General features: G+C 44.7%; 1 protein-coding gene and 1 long non-coding RNA gene across 5 annotated transcripts; both read left to right on the top strand.

Moving 5' to 3' along the window:
• Positions 1–756: 756 nt before the first annotated feature.
• Positions 757–22,659, top strand: LOC144150179 (sulfotransferase ssu-1-like). 4 transcript variants are annotated; one of them, XM_077682023.1, is made up of 7 exons: positions 757–897; positions 1,123–1,210; positions 2,441–2,741; positions 17,628–17,735; positions 19,308–19,572; positions 21,208–21,411; positions 22,421–22,659. In XM_077682023.1, the coding sequence occupies exons 2-7, from the start codon at positions 1,193–1,195 to the stop codon at positions 22,632–22,634; spliced, it is 1,110 nt and encodes a 369-aa protein (XP_077538149.1). In that variant the 5' UTR covers positions 757–897; positions 1,123–1,192; the 3' UTR covers positions 22,635–22,659. The 4 variants fall into 4 exon arrangements, with proteins under 4 accessions (XP_077538149.1, XP_077538151.1, XP_077538148.1 ...); XM_077682022.1 differs by having other exon boundaries at positions 812–1,210; XM_077682025.1 differs by lacking the exon at positions 21,208–21,411 and having other exon boundaries at positions 797–1,210.
• On the top strand, positions 8,107–15,280 carry LOC144148198 (uncharacterized). The gene is made up of 3 exons (XR_013318001.1): positions 8,107–8,502; positions 10,036–10,305; positions 13,700–15,280. It is a non-coding gene; the product is annotated as an uncharacterized LOC144148198 (long non-coding RNA).
• Positions 22,660–25,759: the final 3,100 nt, after the last annotated feature.

A 25,759-nucleotide genomic window follows, 5' to 3' on the forward strand; every position in this document is an offset into this window, starting at 1 on the left:
GACCGGGTTGCTTCGCCTACGTCCGCCTGAAAACTTCTCTTCGAATACTTGAATATTGACTGCTCCCTGGGCTCTGATAGGGATTACAAGTATTCTACAAGAGTACGCTCAGCGGAAAAAAAATATTTCATGTAAAATACGTTTAAACGATTGTGTTATATGCAAACAGCTTAAGAGAGCAAAGAATAATTCTATGAATGCTTAAAAATGCTCAACCTTCCTTTGCAGAATCCCTTGTTATGGCTTGTAATAGTTAAATTCTGTGAGAGAAAGGAGGTTTCAGCGATCACTACTCACCATGTTGCTAGAAAGAGAGAGAAATAGCTCTTCAATGTTAACTGGAAAGAGTGGCCCTGGTAGCGGCATTGCTTGCTATTAGAGATGAGGATTGTTACAGCGAAGCATGGTAAAGCTTGTCTTGATATTCGAGGCCTATTGATGAGACTCACGACGCATTTGTGTGTTGAAAGAATGATAAGGGGTGGGATAATAATATCACAAGGGCAGTCTCACGTGTCCGCGAATAAAATGCCTCTAGCCCGTTTACAGCCTGTGATGCAATGGCAAGGGAGGTATCGTCGAGCCTATGTGTAGTGTGTTGCGAAATGATCGCAGTCATTCCTCCTGGCGCCGACAATTACTACAATTACTGCTCTCGCCGCATCCGCCAACAGCTACGTCGAAACCGGTTCCTCCTTATCTTGCCAGCAGACAGGCACACGCTACGCCTCTTTTTTGATGACGCGTGCATTCGTCGACGAACTCCGCGTTACCACATTTTCGGCTTCTGTGACGCATGCTCCCAAAAGCGGAGACGTCGGCATGGGGCGTCTTTAAAAGGGCGGACGGACCGCCGTCCACGTTTCTACGTGCGTCTTGGGGGGACGGCTACTCCCCGTAAGAACTGATTGGCAGGTGTAATTCCTCTCTCCTTGTTAGAATCTCTCACAGCATTGTTCCGCGCTTGTCCCCTTTTTGTGGTAGTTCCAACCAACGTAGGATCGTTTTACGTTTATCAAGGCGAAAGAACCTTTTAGCAAGTTTCTTACCGCCACAGAGAATGAAGTTTGTTCAAACCAAGATTCGCCATAATACTTAAGTAAATAAATATTCTTTCGGCAGAAATGAGCACGGCAGTTGAGGAGGATACAGTCCCACCAGAGTGAACGTCGTTTTTCTTGAGCCACCCGTCATGACAAAGGACAAGCAGGTGAGTGTGCCACATTTTTTAAGGTGATTGTTTGCCCTCGGTGGGGGGGGGGGCAATAATGCGAGAAAAATAACAGCGTTTCGCCGATGCATTGCTTTTTGAGGTAACCTTATGACAACCAGTTAAGATATTTCAGTAACGTGTAGGATCGTCATAGTCCTTACTCGCCATTTTTGGTAGCAGAAGCCCCAGTCCCCTCCCTTTAAAAACTAAAGAGTCTAGGTGAACCAAAACACAAACGTCCAACATACCCCATCAATTCCCTCTCTACTACCTCTCAGCCAGAGGCCTGGCTCGACCGAAACACATGCCTGTATTGCGCAAAAATCTGACACTTTAAAAAACCTTGCGTTTGTTATAGGCGAAAGTGGTGTCTGTGGATGCTTGGAAAATTTGGCTTCAACCTCAAGCTTTCTGAGCTCGGCATGCTGTTCACGCTTGCGATATGCCCCCTCAGGATCGCATTGGTTTATTCGTACGCATTTCACGTGTAAACTTGCCCCTTGGGCTGTTTCTTTGGCACCAGGCCAGTGGGGGTGGTTTTGGGCACAGGCGTTGCGAGCGTACGCCTCTTTTCACGCCATGCGGCATTCTTGTACTCCCTCGTATTTTTTGCCGAGGCAGACATCCGCGCACACCCAAGTTACTCTTTTGCATTTGATGTGGTCGCAGCGTAGTCAATGCCGCAAACAAAGTGAAAGGAGTTAGACAACACGCTGCTTTTTTTGGCGATGTGTATGTTGTATCTTCCCGCCTTTCTTGTGAAGGAATGTTGTGACCTCCACAACTCTATATGTCGTCACATATCCTTGTGCGCGTCCCATCTACTCGTTTGACCACTGTTGCTTCTAGTACTGCTTATATATAAATATTCAGTGCTTCGGTGCGAATAGTAGGCGCGTTTTTGCTCCCTGTCGTCGATTTTGCTTCCTCTTATGTGGAGACGCGCCCGGGTAGCGCGGACGCCGTTAGCCGCACCAAATGTAGGTGTGATGCGTCCGAAGAGTGAACCAACAACGCCCAGTTCACGAAGACCCAAACGTACCGTTTACTGCACACCAACGCCTTTATACAGAGTGGGGGCGCCACCTCCCAGTTACACCAATCATCGGGTGTCGTCCTCTACATCTTGTATTTCAGCTTTTATTCCACGTTTGCCCCGGCGTCTTGTTGTTTACGTTTTGCTGAATGCCCGCATTGCACCCTCTGTTAATATTTTTTTGCTTTTAGAATGGAACGCGGCACGCCCAAAATGGGGAAGGAGGAGTTGCAAGAAGCCGCCGAGTTGGTTCGTACGTCTTCTGCGAGCACTTTCCCGAGGAGATCCTACGCGGAGCCCTCGGCTACCAGCACCGGCCGGGCGAAGTGTACATAGTGACGTACCCCAAGTGTGGCACCACGTGGATGCAGCACATCATGTACAACATCTACAGCCGGGGAGAGCCACCGCCCACGGTCGGCCACTTCTTTCACAACATGCCATTCTTGGAGAGACACGGCGTCGAAGCCCTCGAAGGACTGACTTGCCCACGTGCGTGAGTTTACACGACGATCCGTCTCTGGTTTCGTGCGTGTAATTATTTTCAATCTAGAAGCGATAAATATATAACTTTTTTATTGGTACCTTTTCGAGTTTATTGCGGCTGCGGTGAGGCAGGAACTGCAAGGTGATTTATTGCACAAAGGGTTCTCTGAAAGTATGAGGTGGACAAAGCGGGTAGAGGAAGCGGATCATTGTGGTTAAACCTGAGCGGCGGTGAAGACTTTTGAACACAAGCACCGAACTATATACACGATGCATAACGAAAGGATTAAAAACATTTTTTAAAGAAGACCTCCGCTTAACGCTGTCTTTAACCGTATCTTACACCCACAGGCTATAAAATGAACGTCAATAACACGAACACAAGAAGAAACCTTTCCAAACAAAGAAAAAACGCTTATTAAGCTCTCACTTGCATTCTACACTTGGAGGAGCATGTTGCTGACTCTACGGTCGGTATACGAGGAATCGAGACATCGGCCGATTCTTAAGGGTAGTAGCTTTGAATGATTGATTATAGCGGCTAACGCGCCAACAGGAGATGAGGCGCGCCACAGTGGAATGATCTAGATTAATTTTGATCTCCTGGAGATATTTCAATTGCGCCGAAAACGCAAGTTTTTTTCGTTTTCGCCTCTATCACACAAGGAGCCGCCGGTACGGTGATCGAACCGGCCTCCTTGGACTCAGAAGCACAACGCCTTAGTCACTGAGCCAGCACAGCGGGTAGGGGATACTAGCTGCATTTGCAGCAAAAGACGATTTGCTATATGGAGCTACATGGACACATATGTTACTATGCGAAGGAAGGTTTGCCGATCCTTTTGAGGTTCATGGATCCACGATTTTTTTTGGTGCCTCTTTCAAGCTGGTTTTCTCTCATGGAGTTGACAGGACATAAGAAAAGCTGCTGAAATGTATTGGTGCGTATTACAGAAGCACATATCGAGTTACCGACCTACTATTGCCACCAGTAGTAGCAGTACCGTTGATAAATTCCCGAATTTCCCGCTGCAAAGAAATAGAATACTTTCATAGAACATTTCAGCGCATCACAGAAGCTTGCAAAGACTTTGTAGGCGCGCACCTAATTTGCAATTATTTATTCAGTTACTATGTGCAATTCACTCTAGCCTTCTTTAGAGACAATTATACCCAGCTAGAAGTTGAAACTGCACAGAACAATATGTTAATCAAGGTACTCACGCGGTGTAGTAAAGTTTTCATTAGAAAAACACTTACAACGTTAGCAAACGCGGTCTGATATGGCTGCTCCTGAAACAGTTTCATCACGGCGCGAGGCGAAGAGTACTGTATAACAACGCGAAAAGTCATAAAACTGCCGACTTCCTAAAGAACACTATTCGCAGTTTTGAAATCGCCATTTCTTTTGGTATTCAACACCGAAAGCTCATTCAAAAATTGATACAGAGCCCGAGGGCTCGGATGGCTGGTTCACATGAATTACAGCTCGTCATATCATGCGGAATAACTTGATTTAAAATGAGGGCAAGTACAGATTCCTCTCGTCTGGCAATCTGCTAGCAAAAGTCTCCTCCACATTCCTCCTGAAAACAGGAAGAATCACAGCTGATAGTTTTTCGGCCCCTGATGAAAGTACGCTCGCACACATACAGGTTGGGGCGCAGGAAATGCAGTGTCAGCCTATTTATCATTCGCCTCAAACGCCTGCTGTTGACAAAACGTTGTATTATGCCGCGAAGCGGCGCATATTTTTGGACACATTTTTGTTGCAAACTTTGGGAAAACGCTTTTTTTTGGCTACTTGATAATGAAGAGGCAGCTGGCGTACGTATATATAGGAGGGCTTCCGGTGTATCCAGAGCTCCTCGGTTTATACAGCAGCTATAAAGCGATGCTCTCTCGAGCGGAATTTAATGCGGAGGAATCGTTTTTGCAAGGCCCCGCCGAACGGAGTTTTTTTTTTGTCTACAGCAGCAAAGAACCTAGCGCGATGATCAAACCCAGAGTATGTCTGAAGCACAGACCGCCGAGCCCATTCAAACTTTAAGAGAGCATGTGAAGGTGGTCGGCGTTGGCCGAGGCTAATTCACGGGAGCGATAAGCCTGCTAGGCCTATTATTCCTTATTAATATTTGCTAACCTTAGTTATGGACCTAACGACGCGCAAGAAACGTGCGACGCATTTCCCGTCATGTGGCGGGTGGCTTTTGATGACGTTGTGCTTCATGACGCAACGTTAGGCCAAGGCCAGGCCACCCAAAGCTCACTTTTCCTCCTGGACCCCGACGCACCAGTCGTCTGTGCCCATCTTTGCGGTGCTGTGCAGGTGACAACAACGCCTACGACTCCAAGAGACCAAACGGTTGCCTCCAAGCCGCTTTAACAGTAATGGAGGCATATTTATTCCTTCCCACTTATTCTTCCCTAAATATCCCCCTACTAACACTATGGTAATCCACCGCAGTGTCCAGGGACAACAAAAATGAATTAGCTTGTTTTCACTCACTACGCGTACACTGCCGCATGACACGTCGCAACCAATGGGTACACGTCAGGACGGCGCATACGCACGCCCGCACCAAATTGGACCAGAATTGTGGTTGGGTACACACTAAACTTTTTAACACCCTTAAAGGTGCTAAAAGGGTGCACTCAACATTTTGCACCCTGTTTGCACCTTTTAAGGACTAAAACATTGCTCCGGCACCCAATCATGAGGGTGCCACATATTAAGGGGTGTAAATCTTAACATTTTTACACCCTTTAAGGTGCAAGGAGGGTGTACTGAACATTTTGCACCCTTTTTGCACCTTTCAAGCACCCAAATATTGCTCGGGCACCCCACCTCGAGGGTGCCGAAATTCAGGGGTGTAATCAACAGTTTCATAGGGTGCTACGACCGTTACAGGGGTGCTAAAAAGTATTTCTTCTCGATTGGGGTGTTACCACAGCACCTTATCGTTAGGGTGCCTAAAAGAACGGTGTGTGAATGCAAGCATGCAAAATTGCACAAAAACAGGCTGAATGTTTAAACCGCACATTCCACTATTTCACCGCCCGTTGAGAGAATAAATATGAACTCTCCACATAGACCAGGGGAAAGGCTCTAAAATTGCTGTTCGTAAATTGAACAAAACGTGCTGAATGTTTAAATTCCACTCTGCACTAATCTACTGCTTCGAGTGTATCACAAGGTTCGTTTCGATGTCTGGGTGCACGGGAAGGAAAGGCTACAAAATGCCTCTTGTAGTCCTATAAATAAAACTTTTACGCGAGGCATCGGTGTCCTCAACGAAATCGAATTTACCTAAGAATTTGTTCCCGTATTATTATGCCCCGGGCAAAAATTCCAACAAGACTTTCTTGTTGGGCTCACAGCACGCCTGTGGGGCCAATACGAAGTTCTGTCGGCACTCTATCGTTCCAATAGCCTAGTCTTCCAACAGGGAGTTTAACCTTGATGGCGTTTGTGGGGCCAATAAGAAGCTCTGTCGGCACTCTATCGTCCCAACAGCGTAGTCTTCCAACAGGGAGTTTAACCGTGATGGCGTTTACCGGCTCGCCAACACGATAAGTCAACGCCAACAGACGCCTCGTTCGTAATCAGCGGCGCGAGCGCGCCATCAGACAGAACCGACAGACGCCCTGAAGGTGGTTTTTAGGGCCTAAACAGCAGCGTCTATGTCTGGCATAGACGCTAGACGTCAACGTTTGTGTTCTGAATTTTCCCTTCAGTAAGTAACAGTCAGACGGACGATAACATAACTATGTGAAGATATGCTTTGGCTCATACCACGGCAAGCGCAATCGTTTGTGGCTGCAGCCTCGGTTGCTCTTCGTCCACAACAAACTGAATCGGCTGTACAGCTTTCTTCGAGGGCGTGTATGCAGGGGTTCTATCTTCCTTTTTTGCGCAGGCCGACGGGGGCGGTCGTGTAAAATCATTTTCGCTCGTCGCTTCCGTAGGGTTGCCACCTTCCTGGTTTTGGACCGGCCCGACCGGTTTTTTAAACAGCGGGCCGGTTGCCGGTCCATATCTAAAACCAGTCGTCATCAGCCGGTTTTTTGGCTTTTGTGCCGTGATTATGCCCGTTTTGGCGTTTTATAAGCGTCAATTCAACAACTAAGACGATAAATACGTGTCGACAACTTAAGCTGCGAAAAGACACGCGAGCAGAGAAAATACGCGGGCGAGCGCGCTGCCTCAGATGGAGGGGGACCTAAGGGAAGAACAAAATAACGAAATTCTACCGCCGCGGTCAGCAATTGCGGTTACTTTTCAGTGAAGCACATGCAGAGCGATTAACCAAGCTCTCAATCACTTTCAGTACAAACGTTATATTGCTTTCTCTCTAAGAAAACACTACAATAAATGGCACTGCATGTTAAAAAACATGGCGTCTTTTTTCAACACAATCCTCCCTCCCCCCCCCCTCTCCCCCCCCGGAAGGCCCGTTTTTTTTTCGGGGAAAGGTTGTAACCCTACGCTGCTGTTCTGCCTACCTGCTTGCTGTACCTATTACGTCGCCGCCACCGCAAATCCCCACTTGTTACAAACTCAGAGGTTTTCGCACTGTTAGCAGTCGTTTTACACGATGGGTTTGATGCGCCTGACATGCCAGGAGTGACATCGCTTGTAGTATTAGAGCGACGTTGCTTGTCTGCAAGACGGTGCCGGTCAAACAAGCGTTATCAACGCCATAATTCTAACGGCACATTCCATTTATTTCGTGGCTGCCGTGGCTTGCGCAGAAAAGGTCGGGTTGACTGCGATAGCTTTGCTTGAGTCAAATAATGGAGCTTTGGCTCAATCGCTTGCAGCGCTAGCAATGCGGCCTCGTCTGCAAGACCGGTGCGTGAGAAACAAGCGTTAGGACAGCCAGAATTTCAAAAATGCAGCATCAACTAGACCATCGTTAAAGGAGGCGATGACTAGACACAAGCAACAATATTCGTTGACAACTTACGTAAGTATAGAGTTGTTTTAGGCGCCTTGAACACGCCCGCCGACATAGCTGTTTGTTAACGCGTCCGTTTACTGTTTTGTAGGTCAATGGTTCGATTCCTCGTCGAACGTTTTTTTTTTTCTTTTTTCTTTTTTTTTTTTTACGTGAGGGTTTCATTAGCTCCTTTTTTAACGACCAGGGTAAGCACCTGTTCCTTGCTTTCTATCACGCCGACATTTACCGCCCTCTTCCTAAACCCAAAGTAGCTCGTTTTCTCGCACGTTCTCTCTTGAGAAGCCCGCCGTGAAAACAAAACCAAAACAAACGTCAAACCTCTTTACAATATCAGTATATATGTCAATTACTTTATGTGTATTCACTTTTTGTGTTTAAAAACCTTAAATTTAAGTTATAAACACATTTCAGACTTTGAAAGCAGAAAGATAATTACCAACATTACAGTAGTAACACAATTTTCGTCAAACATAGAGGTGCTGCATTTGAAGTCTGGCAACTATCTCTCACTTTTGTGTGTGTTTTTTCATGGCGTTTTGTGCCGAGTGGTTGGTGGCGTGATTTAATCTGTTTTATCTATTTCAAGCTTAAATCATAGTTATAGAAGCTTTATGGGTGATGTCTACCCTTCTAACCTACGCGTGTGTTGAACATGGGGACCCCGGAAGAACGATCATCGCCGGATAAAATACTGCGCGTCAAAAGTGGATGACATTGCATCAGAACAAAGCGTGTTCGTGTGTCCGCGAGATGAAGACGACAGTGAAGGAGAATTTTACGTTGGAAACATCGTTTTTGCTCGGGTAAGTACGCATTTTTTATTATTCTGTATTTGGTTGGAATGAGTTCTGGTGTTTATGGGTCAGTAATTCGCTAGACCCCCATCTCGTTTGCTCTGAGAGCCTACGTGAGTTAGTATACTTGTTTGGCGCCCAGTCCACCGTTTCCGCAGAAGTCAGCATCAATTTACGCTGAAGCTAGACCTTGGCTACGATGCTCGCGCTATGGTACACGGCTGCTAATAATTTCACATCACGCAAGGCTCTTTAACACCGGGGCGTTTGTTTATGTGTCTCTCAAACAGTGCCTTTGCGGTTGCAGATCGCAGTCGCAATTTCGCGTGAGTGGCACAACGCTGTGATTAGTCCTCCCTCGTGAATACCCGCGGTATACCAAGAAATAACATGAACAGGAGGTTCCCTGGAAGTGCATGTGAAAACGCGTACACGTGATTCCATGGCTGGCGTCTCGTAGGTGTTGTGAAATCTCTCTCCCCCCCCCCCTTCACGAATTCCGTGCAGTGCGCTTCGCAGCTATTGCGCTCGCGAGACCGGCGACCGTACGCCTCGCGGTCTTCGGGCCGCGATATGTGTGCTGTTCTCGTGAAGCTCGACAACAGCGAAATTGCCGTACTCGCTCGCCAACGCGCCCCGACAGCGTACGCGTCGACCGGGTGCTGACGGAGTTGTGCTGGAAGAAAAGCAGGCAAGAGATGAGGGCGCACGAGGTGTAGTTAAACATGAGAATTTACAAAGTGCAAGGTGGAGAAAATAGTATGCAAGGGCCGGAAACGGTGAGAGAGTTCGGGCCGCGTGCCAGCGAGCGAGTGCGGTAATTTACGTTGCCGAGTTTCACGAGTCCGGCACGAATATGACGACGCCCGTCTGAGAGTTCATAGAGGTATAGAATTCACATACGTGCAAATTGAAGGTGAAATGCGCGCATGTGGCCTCGCAGGGAGTTAGCATAGTCTCGGGGTAGTGGGGGAGATTTCACAACGCCTACGAGGCGCCTGCCGATTCAGTCAGAGTAGCTCTCGTGAAGTCTGGGGCTTGATATCAGAGGCATATGTATTGTTTAAATTAGTGCAGAAAATTGAGCCAATTCGCAAGTTCTCATTTTCGCAAAACCGCAGGCCATACAGAGACTAACAAAAAAGCTGTAGGCACTCACTCAACTCGATTTATATTGGAGAATTGAACGTGCAGATACAAGTCAGACATTGAAATGGAGGAGCCTCAACTATCACACACCAGTTCCGATTGAAAGCAAGGGATACAGATGAGCTGCTAGCATGCGTTCCATGCAAATTAGCTCAGTAGCTAGCTTTGCATATATCATGCATACCCCACTCACAGTACCTGCGGGTCTAATAAATACATTCTTACTGTGACCTAAATTTCACTTGGGGTGTTCCGGGAATGTTCTTATTAGTGCCTTGGAGGTTACTGTCTTTAAACGATTAAAAATCTACTTGATGTAAGCATTCGTGCTTTGTGTGTGCTCTTCTTGTATTTCAACAAGTGTCAGCACACTCACAGATTATGCACCTGCAGGTGCTGCTGCTGGCTGTCCTGGGTCAGCTGCCTTCCAGTCCAGTTTCAAAGGCTTTGCCAGGGCCTCCCTTGGCCAACCGACACTGCACCTGCTGTACCCAAGTACTGCCTGGCCTTTCGTTGGTGCTCCGTACGCTTTGCCGCCAGGAATGGTCATTCATCCATCATCTGGCCGCTTGGACCACCCGTTCAGAAGTCAGCGCATTTGCTCAACACATCGGTCCAGGCACTGCTGCCATATCGGTGCACCCACCGATTATGTATTTTCAGGTTAGTTATTGCATGTTGTGGAACTTGCCATGATGTATACCTGTTAGCAGTGCTGTGGCCTCTGATTATTTGAAACATTTTCATGAAGCAGTGCTGTGCGTATGGAGCGTGTCATTGCTTAGCAGAGATATTGAAGAGAATCTGGGGCTGACGACTAAAGGGCAAGAAGAGAAATTGAACTGACTTTGAAGCAAGTATTCGTATGTAATCAAGCCAAGCAAACATTTAGGATCTTTCGATATGGTTTTAAACTTGCAATACACACTGGTCTACTTCAGATCATACTGGTAATAATCATACTATACCGAAAAGTACATCCCGCAGTCTGTAGAATACTGACAGCGCTTTTTTCGCAGTCTCCCATGACAGGCACTAATCTCAATGGTTGGAAGATAGTCGAGGTAGCACCAGTCTTTAAATCAGGAGACGGTACTTCACCATTAAATTTCCCTAACAAGCACCATATGCAAGGTCAGGAAACATTTCATCCACTCTCAGGTCGCTAATTATTTATAAAATCACAATATCACATTTGAGTATCACCACGGTTTTCACAAGGGTTACTTGAGAAACACAACTTTCAGGATTTGTTCACGATCTACATTGATCCATTGACACAGGCTTACAAACTGCGGTAGTTTTTCTCGATTTTTCTAAAGCATTCAATCGCATTGCACACCACAGACTACTTCTCAAACTTCACCCTAATGTCCTCACTTGAGCAAAAGATTTTCATTCTTCTCAAATGCAGTTTACTTCTAATAACTATATACTTCTTTTGCTCGTGCCACTTTGTTGTCCCCCCAGGCAGGTTGCTTGGTCTATCTTCCATGTTGCATATCCTCCCATGTAAGTCTATTTGCAGATGATGTTGTAATTTATCACACAATTTCTTTCAACTACTACCGTCAATGCTTTCAATCTGATCTTAGCACAATTAACTCCTGGTGCTGCAAATGGCTAATGTCGCTTATCTCTAAAACAAAGTGCATGACTTTAACGGTGGCAAGTCTCGGATTGTAAATGCTTACTTCATTAACAACAGCCTGATTACCTCTTGAGACAAAGGTGTTTTGGTAGGCCGGTAGGGGAGGGGGGATTGCATGGTGGATTTCAAAAGGTACATCGATTGGGAAAATAAGACGTGTGATTAATATTTTCATTTGCACTCCAAAACTCGCTTTATTTCATATGTTTAACCCACTGCCGTGGCTAGGGTGGTGTGCTGTGGAGGCGAATGTCGGTTAGATACCGCTTCGTGTAGCCGCTTTTCAGATGGAGGCAACACGTAAAGACGCCCGTGTTGTCCCCCCAGGCAGGTTGCTTGGTCTATCTTCCATGTTGCATATCCTCCCATGTAAGTCTATTTGCAGATGATGTTGTAATTTATCACACAATTTCTTTCAACTACTACCGTCAATGCTTTCAATCTGATCTTAGCACAATTAACTCCTGGTGCTGCAAATGGCTAATGTCGCTTATCTCTAAAACAAAGTGCATGACTTTAACGGTGGCAAGTCTCGGATTGTAAATGCTTACTTCATTAACAACAGCCTGATTACCTCTTGAGACAAAGGTGTTTTGGTAGGCCGGTAGGGGAGGGGGGATTGCATGGTGGATTTCAAAAGGTACATCGATTGGGAAAATAAGACGTGTGATTAATATTTTCATTTGCACTCCAAAACTCGCTTTATTTCATATGTTTAACCCACTGCCGTGGCTAGGGTGGTGTGCTGTGGAGGCGAATGTCGGTTAGATACCGCTTGGTGTAGCCGCTTTTCAGATGGAGGCAACACGTAAAGACGCCCGTGTTTGGAGATTTCGATGCGCACAAAAATACCCAGATGGTCAAAATTAATGCGAAGCCTTCCCCTACAGTGCTCCCCATATCCCAAGTGTAGCTTTGGCGTGTTAAACCACCGTTTTTTTTTTTTCATGTTTTTGGTATAGTACCAGCTGCTGTAGCAGGTGCAACTTAAAGGTAAAATTATACATAATGTTTCCAAGAGCTAAATATAAAGGCCATATTGAAGTGCGTTTATGGGTCTATCTCATAGCAGTAGTGAAAGGTTATATACTCTGGTGCAGGTTAAGAACGCCAATGGCTCATGTGGTGTAGTCCAGTGTTTGACGGAATGCCGTGTAGGCAGGTAGAAGCATTATTGCAGTGATGAAAGGTAGGTCACTGACCAAGTCAAGAAAGCCATTTAACGGTTTGTTGCTTGTTCACGGTGAGCATGTGTCGTGGAAAACGAAGCTATATATTGGGCATTACGCGGCGCAATGAGTTTGCATAGATATGGTGCAGATTGCCATCCATTATGTTGATAATGTTGGGCGTCGTCTGAACAATGAGGGACTCGAGCAGTAATCGAGAAGATAGATTGCACTCAGTTGTCAGTAATTTTGTCTTGTTCCAGTCGACCACGTGTCCCGTCCTCTCACGGTGCTCTGCCAGTGGACTTGTTTTTGCATGGCCCTTGTTCACTTCGTTCCAGTGCTGCATTAATCTTCTGTGCAGATTGCCCGTTTCGCCAATGTACACTGATTTGCATTCAGCGCATGGAATCTAATAAACAATACCCGGAAGCTTGGAACGTGAGAGGGGGTCTCTCACGCTGACAATGTCAGAACGCAGCTTGCTAGTGGGCACATGCACAATGTATGCACTGCGTGTCTTGAAAATGTGTGCGAGAGTTTCACCGATGTGTGGGACGTAGGTAATTGCTGCACGTTTTGATGCAGTCGTTGTCCTCAATATAATGCCTAAAGCATTATATTCAGAAAGAAGCGAAGAGGGCGACTAGCAAGAATCCACATTGACATTAGCAGGCAGAAGCGTCCACAAGGCCTGTGTCAAAACGTGCTGCAATTCTCGTCCTACACATCAATCAAACTTTCGCACGCATTTTCAAGAAACACATTGTGCACATCGTGCAGGTGCCCACTAGCAAGCTATGTTCTGACATTGTCAGCGTGAAAGACCCCCTCTCACGCTTCAAGCTTCCAGGTGTTGTTTATGTTTTGAACAAAAAAAGTGCCATTTAAACGTGACACCTCCTTCCTTGCCGATTTCTGATGCCTGATTGTTCAGTTTGTGGGGATACGTTTAGCAGATTGCTCACATGTCTAACCTGTATTTGTGCTTGAGCAGTCAAACGCTGATGTTAGCAGTGAAGTAGGTGAAAATTGTACTTTGATTGTAGTTGTGTGCAGATTACCTACATTGTGTTAATTCGTAGAAAAGCAAAATTGAGGTAACCCTGCTAACTGTTCCGCATTGCAGCATTTTATTATGCGAACGTTAAGGAGTTCAGCTGCTTGTTAAAGGTGAAATAAACAATGGTACAAAAAGAAGAGCATCTACTAAACAGAAATATCTTCACAATCGCAGGATGCCAACGGTCCGCCTACCAACTTGTGTCCTGCATCGTTTCTGCTGGCTGGAGCGGTTCATGGAGCATTTTCCAGCTTCTCAAAGTTTGTGGTCAAGCGCTCCTCCAAGTGAAAGATGCCGCAGAGGGATCTTTTGTTTTAATGCCACAATTTCACGTGCTCAGCAGCAAATTTACTCGTAAGGCTTTTTAAATATTCATCACCCAAGAGGGCATGTTACCTTCGTCTTCGGTGGAATGTGTCTGCACTCAGGTTATTTGTGACAGAAACAAGTGGACCACGTCATGAGAGTCATTGAGGCCTTGTTGATTGTGCATGCTTCTGAAATGACATTTTCATTAAGCTGAATACTTTCCACATATTACGATTTGTGAACAAATTATGGTAAAAGTCATGATTAGTTGTACTACACTGCAGGAAGGAAATGCCAACATACGTTTTAAGCACCTCTGATATTTCAGATCGTTGGCTGGTGAGCAATAAAACAAAACTGAAATTTTTTTAAAGTAAAATCAAATATTCGTTGTCACCAGTGCATGACCATAGTAAAAGCTATCTAGTCACCAAATTTAGAATTAGACACGAAATGCCAAGAAAAATAGGGAAATAAACTAGACAGCTGGCTACAATAAACCAATTCGTAAAATTCCTCAATGTCTATCAAGTGATGATTCAGGCGGGTTAGTTAAGATGTCAGTGGGTTTACACACCCAACTTGCAGGGAAGCACATGAGCTCCCAATATTAACATGTTTTTAGTGAAGACCGTCTTCCTTCATTAAGCTGCTTTGCACATTGATGCCAGTCTGATAAATGTCCTGAATTTTTGTTATGATCAATCTTTGTATGGGAACCATATATTTTTATATGATGTCGCTGTGTATTTCTGAAACTGTATCTAGTCACTAATTCCAATTTGTCGTGGTCAGGTTTTTTCAACTGATTCGTAGCTTTTTTAACAATTATGGTATATTTTGTGTGCCTAAAGGAATGCCTCATTGCATGTTTAGCCTATGTAGTGTTGAAAGCGGACATTTTGCTTCAAAGTGGAATGTCGGGCTAGCAACAAGGTACTTCGCGTGCTGCTCACTTTCACTCATGCCATTATTTTTTATATTATCATTTAAAATTAAAAGCCAACCAATTTGCTGTCGTTTTAATTTTGTCACCTACTTTATACTTTCTTTTTTTTTCAACTTTGTGTAAGGATTGACTATCCATATTTTTATGATACCAAGGCGTTGGACTGGGCTAGCTGGTACATGTTTGAATGGATGAAAAACCATAGGAAAACCCAGGACACAGAAGAGAACGACGGGACAAACTTGTGCCGTCATTCTGTTTTAACTGTTTCCTGTGTTTACCACTGGTTTTTTATGCATTCAAACATTTTTTATGAGTTTGTTGAACAGTGATTAGTTTAGGTGTGTTCAAACAATTGTTGGCTGCGAAAGCTCCCTGTAGCATTTGTATAAGTGCTCTCTGCTTTTTTTTTTTTGAGCCAATACCCCACCACCAGTCTTCATGAGGTGGTCTTTTGTAGAAATAAGTTGAAATAAATATTTGTTTGCATTGCTTTACATGTTTTGAAAGAATTTCTTGTTCATTCTTGTTTCATTCAACCCCGTTTCAGAATCCTGCTTAAGGCATTTCCTCTGTTATTTTTTTTCAGAACCAGGAAGGGTGCTCATCCTCGGTTCTTGCTGAAGCAGCAGTATCCATACTTCACACGTGAGCTCTGAACACACAGTAATTATGGTATGAAACATTCTACCAGTATAAGCCTGCTTTGTAGACGTCATTGTAGATGTCAAAGCTCTTGACAGTGTAGTCCAATGTCTGGTGTCACGGGCAATGTCTACAACTTGTAAAAATTAATTTTGTGGCTATAATGTTTGTGATTATTTTAAAATGCACGTCAACTACTATTTAGAATCGCTGTCTAAATTGGCAGCCATTTTCCTGGTGGATACAGAAAGTGAAAAAGCGCATGTGTAGAGATTTCAGTGCACCTTAAATGTCCCAAATTTGCTAAAGCTAATCCAAAGCCCTCCTTGTGGTGCACTTCATATCCCATGTACAGTTTTGCGTAAAAACAGCTAAAAATTTATGATCAATTTAAACTTATTTTAATGTTTTTAAATGCAAATATTCTCAGTTTAAGCTGCCATATTTAGAGTAAAATATTTTGTAACAATTATATAGCTACCAAAGGTTTACAGAAAAGCTTTTTGCTTTTGGTTGTGCACCTTCTTATCAAAAGAAAAATGTTAAGAAAGGCAGAAGAAACCCAACTATGGAAATTAGCAAACCCTAAAGCTGCGGATAGAATGAATGTTTTGTAGAGAATCTTTTGCTAATTTCAGTTCTAGTCAACTCTAAAAAAGTCTATCGACGTAGAATGCTTACCGTGAGGCACCTCGTAATACTAGCCAAAACTAATGGGCCCTGGCTTTTGGCTTTTCATTTGCAACAGTGACAAATGACCCCACATCCACCGGCAGGGACATAGTGCAAGGCACCATGTACAAGCTAGCCTCATGATAAAATTATGTTTTCTGAACAATGGTATTACATTTCAACCATGGGCTTCACCAGGGAACTTGTATGCATTGTTCTGTGATGTTTGCAGTTCTTGTTATTGCTATGTGGGGTCATTTAGTCTAAAGGTATGTTTATAAAACTCCAAATACCACCAAACCTTGCAAGTGCTGTACCATATGAATATTTTTCCGTAAAGCAAAAACAATAATGCAAACGAAAATAAATGGCTTGGGTACCCAACTTTTATAAGTAGATTATGAGCCGCAGTACGGAGGGAACTATATTATGAGCCGCATTACGGAGGAAACTATACATTTTGCATTTGGTCTTCCTTGATATTGAACCTTCCTGCTCAGCTCAAGAATAAGGCACTAAACATTGCAGGTAGCTAACTTGATTGGAAGTTTGATGCAATACTAAGAAGCCAAGGGTTTTAAGGTTCAAGGAAGTTTTGTGTGGTTGAAGTGTTGCACACCTAATTGCTTTCACTGCACAGCATGGTTAGGCTCTGCAGTGAATCTCGAAGGATGTGTACTGCAGTTCGGCAAAGTGAACATATAATTGGTTTTTTACGAAGTTTTGGGTAATCAACTACCTCTAAAGTTATAACTGTACTGAGATGTGGCTCCTGACTTTTTAAATTGATGTTTTAACAATCGGTGACACAAGTTCAAGGAAATTATCAGCTGATGTTGAGCTTCAATGGAATGTCTCACAGAACCGAGCTTGGAAAGCACGAATGTTTCATACCATAATCGTGTGTGATATTGTGCAATATGTGGTCTCACACCTGCTGCACCTATGAACCGAGGATGACGCACCCGTTTTGTACCCCTTTAGGTGGGTGCTTTTGCAGAAGATGCTCCTACAGATTGGGGTGCTAAGTAGCACCCTAGGATACTTTTAGGCGGACAAGGGTGTTTATAAGGCACCTGTCTTCTGGGGTGCTTCACAGAGGGTGCTCCTGCGGCGACAAAATCCAAGCACCCTAAAGGGCGTAAAATATTCAGTTTTTAGGGTGCTCCTGCGGCGAAAAGCTGAAGCACCCTTTTGGGCGTAAAAATTTTTAGTGTGTATGCAGACATCATAGCCAAGGGGATTTTTGGTGCCATCGTAGTCACGTCAACACTTGTCTTTCGCTTAACGGGCCACGTTAGGCTTTTGCCTAAATACCACGCCATGCACATGCAAGGCTTAGGAGCTATACTATTCATAAATGAGGCAAGGCGTAATTATTGTAAGCAGCCGGTATGCGTTCACTTCAGGACAAAATGCGACGAAGAGTCTCGCGAGACATCCAACTGTTCTGGTCTTATGGTGCCCTTGTGCAATCATTTTCCCTGAATCTTCTGATTTCACCCCTTCATCGGTCTCACGTTACAGTTCTGGCTCCGTGCGCCGGCAGCCATTTTGAAACCCTCCAGGTCCATATGTTGCCAGTTCTGCGTATCACACACCAAGCCCCAGCATACTCTTTCTTCGCTATTTCAGGTGTGATGTCTTTCCCAATGGGTTGTGGTCTTACGCTTGATTATCTTTTTCTATCTATTGCCAAGTGTAACTCAAATCATCATTCTCTTTATTACTTGTTTGGCTGACCTACGTTGCATCATACATAGCTTCCAGCGCTGCCAAGAATGCAGAGCGTATTAGAGGGCTTCTTGCAAGGGCAAAAGCCGTGTGCTAGGCTGATGAAAAAAATGAATTGCAAAGGTTCTCAACACAATTATTATAATTAGGATATCATTAGTGTAATCTGCACAGATAAAGTTTGCGTGTGCTTACTGCTGGTATATTTAACAGCCTTTTGCTTTCAGTATCTGTTACAAGAGGAACTAAGAGCTGACGCTAAGTGTCCCAGTGGAGCCCAGACAGGGGCCCGCCTGAAAGTTAAGCAGTTGACAGGTCCTGTTTTACCACTTCACTTCTGTCGCTCTTCAGTAACGTAGGGATCAGTATTTTGTGTGCAGCTTTTTTTCTTTCCCACATCTAGCCATGGTTTTAGAACAATTTTACCAAAAAAAATCATACGCTTTGTTGTGTAGGTTGGCTTTTCAAACGTGCTCTACTTGTTGCGCGCTCCGGGTTCCTCCAAGACATTGCGGGAGGCGGAGTGATACAATTCCCATATTTTTCCCTGGGTCTACTAGTGTATCTTTCCCTGCGGTGTAGGGTATGACTAAAATGGATATAAAGATTCCTCACGGCAAGTTGTAAAGCGTGAAGTTTCTGCCCCATTGATGATTGATGGTTACACTTATTGGTTGTATGGCCATTTTATCTGTAAAGCTGTCACACAGTGTGGGAGGCAAACATTCTCACAATAGGCCTGGTAGTTGCTCATCAATCGGATCCAAATGGAATCACCAACATTTACATCGATTAGAAAAAGCATGAATTCCTTAGCGCCAAAAATCCATCCATACAAACGCTATACCCCTTTTTTCTGCCATCAAAGAACCGGTTTGGATGTATTGGAGCCCTGGGCACACTGGTATGTCGTGGATGAAGGAGCTGATCTTCTCGCCCTAGAAACGCTTCTATGAGCGCCCGGCGTGACAAAGTTCAGAACCCTAAACCTGCTACCCTTACGCTCAAGCCCTAATTATTCGATAATAGGCTATTGTCGTCACGTCACCCCGTACTGCCCCTGCAAGAACTGGTAACCCTTCGACAAGCCCAGAGAAACACACTGCTCCCACCACCTCTACTTCACCTTTACAAAAACCATAAAGCCACACCCCCCCACAAAAATTCAAGCTATAACTTCCCGCAGGATATATTCAACATCCTGTGGGACTGCCCAAACACCAATCCAATTAGTCCACACCACATTAGAGGGCGGCGGACTACCGCATCAAGTTTTAGGGGCAGAGGATCCTGGCGGGCTTTATCATAAAGGCAACCAGGAGCCGCCTGTATCAAGGCGGCTCTTACTCTACCCGCCCTCCCCTTTTCCTATTTCCTTTCGAATCAGAATTGAGTATTCTCTCCCCCTCTCTCTCCTCTCTCTCTCTCTACTAAACCACGTTATATTCGCTAATTCCTTCTTTTTCCACGCAGCCGGGGCTATCAAGACACACATGCTTTACGACAAAGACCGCATATGCCCGGAAGCCAAATACGTGTACGTCCTGCGGAACCCCTTCGACTGTTGCGTTTCCTTCTACCACCACTATAAGATGTATCCCATCTACGGATTCGAAAACGGCACCTTCGAAGACTTCCTCCAGCTGTTCCTCGAGGGTGACGTAGACGGTGGGGACTACTTCGACCATCTCTTCTCCTGGTATCCACACCGAAATGACAGCAACGTGCTTTTCTTACGGTTCGTAAGCAAACTTTGCGTACTTGACAAAATTAGAGCACGTATGATCAAAACTGGGATCTACAAATAACAAGATTATCCCCGATAAACTGAACAAGTGGATTATCGCATCGCAGACTAATAGCACATTCGAATGCAGTTATACCAGTAAGGCGTTCTTACACGGATTCCGAAAATTCCTTAGGCGAAGACGTAGATGGGTCTGCTTTGTAGAAAAGCAAGTTTTAAAACAGGCGGGAGACTATTTCAGCATAGCTAATGAGCAGACTTTACTTCTGGTATTTATTTCTGTACATCAAACTCCGTATAAAGAGCACCGCAATACATTGACCTCTCGGGGCTGCTTAGGCTTCAAAGAAAGTCGTAATCAGACATTTTACTCTCGATTCAATTATAAAAACGGCATCAACAACCAGTAGTGGTACGAGCCTTATAAGAAATACTCCTGGGACACTGAAACCCCGGTATAGCTGGGCAAACAATATTGAAATTCTCAGTCATGCCAATTCAGCTGAACTAGACTTGAAACTTTTTGTAGTTTGAAACTGCCGTAAAAGTGCAATATTGCCTTTGCGCTGCGTATCTGTGCCCTTGGGAAGCGCTTCGTATTGTGTTCCAGGGCGAATTCAGCAAAACAAAAACTCGCCAAAACTTTTTCTAGAGGAGGATAATATTGAAGACAGCTGCCGTTTTCGTATCTTAAATAAAACCTATAACATTATTTTCTCCTCAACTCAACCTAGAAAACGTTTAGCTCAACCTTGACATTCCGAAGAGAATATGTACCCTTTTATTATCAATAAAAAGGCATAGCTGTAGTGAAGAAAGGCCATGTAAACGCGAAAATATCCTGTACCGTGCTATTGGGAACCACTGGTGTGCCAAAACGTTGTGAAGAAGAATTCAAATCTTTTTGAAGTCACGGCGCCTGGCCAGCCCTGCCCTCGTGCAGAAGGAAACATCGCTGTCTTCACGACCTTTCTGACGAACCAGCTGTATAGGGGTTTCAACTTTATGGGGTACACAAGCAACCCACGCCTCATGATTGGGCATAACCTAAAAATACCAAAATTTACTACTGTAATACTGATAACCGTTCGATTTGAAATGACGCAAATATAGTATATCAAGCACTTTTTTTGCGTCGACCGTGCATGATATTGTATCTTAAGGCGTGGCTTGCCATTTTTGCCGCGGAGGAGAAAAATTAGGAAGTGGAGTTGTAGCTAAGAAGCGGGACGACCACGCATTCCAATATTAATTGGAACACGCATGAATCTGTATAGTCACGGACAAACGAATTGTGAATACAAAAATACGAACGAGAACTCATAAAATTTAAAACGAAAGATCCTGTTACTAAAGGTCCAATAAGGGAACATTACTAATATATTTGGGAAGTCCCATTTCCACACCTTATTACTGTAATTAGTGATGCACCCGTTTGGCTAGCATTGATTGAAATCACCCTATTGGTCGGTTATAGGTAATATGTTTGTGTTCGCACTGTATTTTTCTATGACTGCAAAAGGCATCGATGGGGCGGATATGTGGTATTGGTTCAAGAACGGATACACGCTGCCAGAGCTTGCGTTCAGTGTTCAGCCAGTAATTCATGGCCTTACACTGCTGTAGATACGAAGACCTCAAATCCGACACCGAGTCATGCGTTTTGGCGGTGGCTGACTTTCTGGGAGCCGAGCATGGGAAAGCACTTCGTTCTAATCCTGACACGATGGCCAAGGTGCTGCGAGCGGTCAGCGTTGAAGGCGTCCGCAACCTGTCCCGACTTGAGCGCGAGTATCAGGCGCAGTTCATGGCAGAAACTCCCGTACACCTGTAAGTTGGCGCCCGCGAAAGCGTGGAAAGTCCTTCACTCACCTTTGCGGTTTGCTTGCCTGTTTTTCTGCGTGCGTGTACGATACTTCTGTGTGAAAATGTGCGTACGCGCTAATGCGTTTGGATGTGTTTGTGTGCCAAACAAAAAGTGGCTCCCGTCCTTTATTCGCTAGTAAGGTTTGTGGTAATTTCATTGCGGACCGGTGATAGGTTAAAGGAATGCTAGAAGGAATGGAGGAAAGATGTTTGCAGTGGATGGAGGGGAACAAATATTCCGATTCCCCGGCCAGACTCAACAACTTGTTACCAGCAAATATAAAGTTGCTCAGTGGTGCCAGTAGCCCCTTCTATGGAGCCTAATTGGCACACCTAGCTTGCCGAGAAGTTTCAGAAGAAGAACAGTGAACAGTCACCCATACGTATTATATTGGGTAAGTTGGTTTGAAATGAATGAAGTGAAATAGCCACCAACACGTTCAGCAATGCGAAGATTTTTGCTTGCTTTGCCAGCCACGTATTCGTGCTGTAGTTCAGTATGTGCGCCTCAGACATCAAGCTTATAGCCAACAAAAAAAATTTACCTCTGCAATTACTTAGCAAACAGTAGCCATGTCGTATCCAGTAACGGTTTTTTCTTGTAAGTTGCACAGCCAGGTAGAACTTTTATCTTCTTCGTGTGTGTTGAGAGGTCTAGCGTTAAACTTGTACAAATACGAGGCACCGCGTTCCTGAAACTGTCACAAATATTCTCGAAAGGTTCAGAAATTTCGCCTCCAACTATTTCTCGATATTGCATTGCATCAAAGGTGTAGTTTTTTTTGCGCACGTTGGTTTCTGTAATGTTTCTTTCAAAACTACCACCGCACGTTCGAGTACAGTGTTTAAAATGATGTTCAATCATTTTCCATGAAGACTATTCTGCTAAACTTCACAGGAAGATAACAGACCTGTGCGCATGTTTCACCACCATGACAGAAAAACTGAACTTACTTTTTTGTTTCCCTTTCAGCCTTCCACGATGGGCCCAGCTCTATCTCGATCATTCTGGCAGTCGCGCAACATACAAGCCAGATAAAGGGGCCAGCATGGTAAGGAAGGGTGAGGTCGGGGACTGGAGAAACCACTTCAGCGAAGAACAGGCTCAGAAGATGAAGAAAAAGGCTGAAGAGGTGTTTAAAGGACTGGATTTACTTACTATTTGGAAAGACTGCCTTTACGTATGAAAATAAAGCCAGATTCTCTTTTCAATTCTGTACTGCACGGGATATGAAATATTAGTTGCAGCGTTCAAAATATTCCCAGCACGTCAATAAATGTAATGTTTGGAGCGCGTGCTGGAATGGGTCAATGTTTTCCCTGGATTGGCTGTCCCAGCGAACATGCGGACCTTTTCCACGTTAAACCCACTATTGTCGGTGATTTCCAGTTGTAGGAGCTCCGATATGAGGGTATTTACGCTCCTGTGAACGTGGCAAAATAAAGTTACTCGCGAGGGGAGATACGCCTGCGTGGGCTCAAAAACACGAATTTTTTTTAAAGATAAGTACACGTTTTAGGATAATTTACATCTGCAAAATCTACAATGTAATAGACACTTTGAGAAAGTTTCGAAGTGTTAAACATGTTCTTTTTTTCACTACGCTAGTATCAGGGCAGGGGCGCTATTCCAGAAGGCCGGAGTTTGAGCGAAGCTTGTGGAAAGCCGAGCTGCGGAAATATTAATCAACTCTTGGCAATGTATAGCAGCGGGGTTAATATGCTTTAAAAATACGATTCATGCTATTTTCTTGCTATTCAGGTGACGTAACCGGTCCAGGGCAGTGCGTTCCTGGCAGGTGCGGATGTATTGCGGGACGACATTTTCAGTGCGTTCTCTCACTCCACTGTTGCATTGATGGCTACTGGAGGAAAACTCGTCTAACTACTTTATTTTACTGCGCTTTTATTTTATTAATCTGTATTTCACAAAAAATTTCTTTTATTGCATATTTTATACGTTCACCTGTGGCCTTTGTTTGAAACTTTTCGTCCTAAGAAGCAGTTTCTACCGTCGGTGACAGAAAATGCAATCATGTTACTATGGCCGACTAGCAAAGAAAAATCGGGTGAAGGAAATGCGCCACATTCAAAGTATACGCTACTCGGATTACCTTATAAAAACCCTCCATCCGCTTTCCGAAAGCTACAAGATTGCCTCCGAGCACTTCAGTCTGCTTACGTGCTTTGAAGGGGAAAGGCAGGCCATACGTATCAAGATCTTTTTTACTGATACATTGTACTTGCGTATTTTTTCTCGCTTTCGTTCTTTTGTTTTTTTCACACAGATTACTTCGACCGACTTTTATTCGGCTATACCGTCTTTGCATCAGGTTTTTTCTATTTCATTTGTTCGTCTTACGGCGTGATAAACTACTTCATCAAGCAGACCGGCACCCGCCACAGCCTTCCCTAGAATCGGGGTTCTGTGAGGCTGGTGCGCACCTGTCCTACTGCCATGACATCACGTTTAGGTGTCACGCGACACACAATATTCTACAGCTTTCAGTTTTCAAATTTTCAGCGTTATGAATTTTGCGAACCTGGCACATTACCTCCTCTAAGCTCCCGATTGCGGGCAAATCACCCAAGTGGGCAAATGCAACGAAGAAAGGGATAGCCGCAACGACAACGCCTTTTCGGACCTGTTTTCCAACGTTACTAGATCTATCCCAGTATTAAAACTCCACCTGAAAGCGCCGCGTGAATGTGATCCCTGTTTGTTTACGCCCGCGTGGTGGCGCTGTCGGCCCGATCGGTCGGCTCGGCGGGCGCTTCGTTATGCAGCACTCCGCAATAACCGGGACTTAAATGAGTCCTTTTAGAGTTGATTGTGTCATAATTTTTGGTTTTAAGCTGGTGGGGCAGGTTCAAAACGTATATATTTACGTGCTTGAGATATGTAAATATCTTTACTGACGCTGTGGTCTGGGTACGCAGTGCTACGGTGCAGTGCTACTCAGTGCTCGGTGCCGACGAGCCTGTCTGACCGCTGTTTGGCTGTCCCTGTTCGTTCTGCGCGCTATGTACATAATCGATAGTACAGTGCATACAATGTTTCGGAGTGGCATCCAAAGCCACAAGTATGGTAGGCAATCTCGCGAGAGTATGAAGGGTCCTCTGAACTAAAATACTGCTAAGATGAGCAAAGCATCGATAACTGACGTTAGATACTTGCGAGAACGATAAAGGCCAACTTGAGCCGAAATTGTATATATTAAATTTTTGGGACGTCGCACTTATACGGCATAAATCTATGTCTGCAAGGTGCCGCGGTTCGCAATGCAGCATTCCACCGTTTACGGACTGTAACGCGAACGGATGTTTTCGAAACGGTTGAGTCGGCATTTCTGGATTTCAGCTCATGGGGCAGGTTCGGGCTTACATTTGGGTGCTTGGTGCACAAAAATTTGAGTACTAAAGTAAATTCTGCGTGCTGGGCACACAACGCCAGCGAAGGCGAGGGAGACGGCAGGCATATGACAAAAACAACACCGGTTTGATGGAGTTTCTGGTGGAGTGTTTTTGCACGCTAGCATTTTTTTAGGACGTGAGAGCTGCTGTGTCGGGAATATTCTCAGTCAGGAAACTTTAATTAAATTAGAATATAACCTCATCTGCAATCTTGTGCTCCTACATGGAACAGGTTCCAGGACGTGCGCGGCTTGTATTTCGTTTTCTAACCTAATCCTTCCTAACTACGCAAAGAAGAATTTTTTTTAATTTCTGCACTTACTGCCAGTAGCCTTTGACAGCGGTCTTCATATGCACGATATCAAAGCCTCTGAACTTCTAGAGGAACGTGTTAGATGAAACCAACAGTAGAAGAGGGCACGAGCTACGATAGTAGGTACTATTTTATGGAAACTATAGGCACGCTTGCTCGTTTCACATGCACGCGGTCAAAGCTGGCGAGTTTCATGCGGCCGCTATCATCTCTAGAAATGCTTTTCCATAATAATGACGGGCGCTTATATGTGTTTTGTATGTAGTAAAGATACAAATGTTCCATCAGTGCTCAACGTGATCGAAGACGTAGTAAAATACGTATCCGAAAAGAGCTGTGCCGTTCGTGAAGGCGTTATGGGTCCTTGGGAAGATTCCTCTTTTCGTTTATAAAATCACGCTAAAATTGTGGCCACTGCTTCAAACAGTAGCAAAGCAACGCGGCATGTCGGCTCACAAAGCACACAGGTTCGATTCCCGGCCGCTGCGGCCGCTTTTCTGATGGAGGCGAAAAGCGAAGATACCTATGTGTTTGAGATTTCGGCTCACGTTCAAGATCCCCAGATGATCAAAATTAATCCGGAGC

This window comes from Haemaphysalis longicornis, unplaced genomic scaffold (assembly GCF_048455015.1).
Source record: "Haemaphysalis longicornis isolate Haplotype H1 unplaced genomic scaffold, Haemaphysalis longicornis Haplotype H1 scaffold_8, whole genome shotgun sequence".
Taxonomy (NCBI): Eukaryota; Metazoa; Arthropoda; class Arachnida; order Ixodida; family Ixodidae; genus Haemaphysalis; species Haemaphysalis longicornis.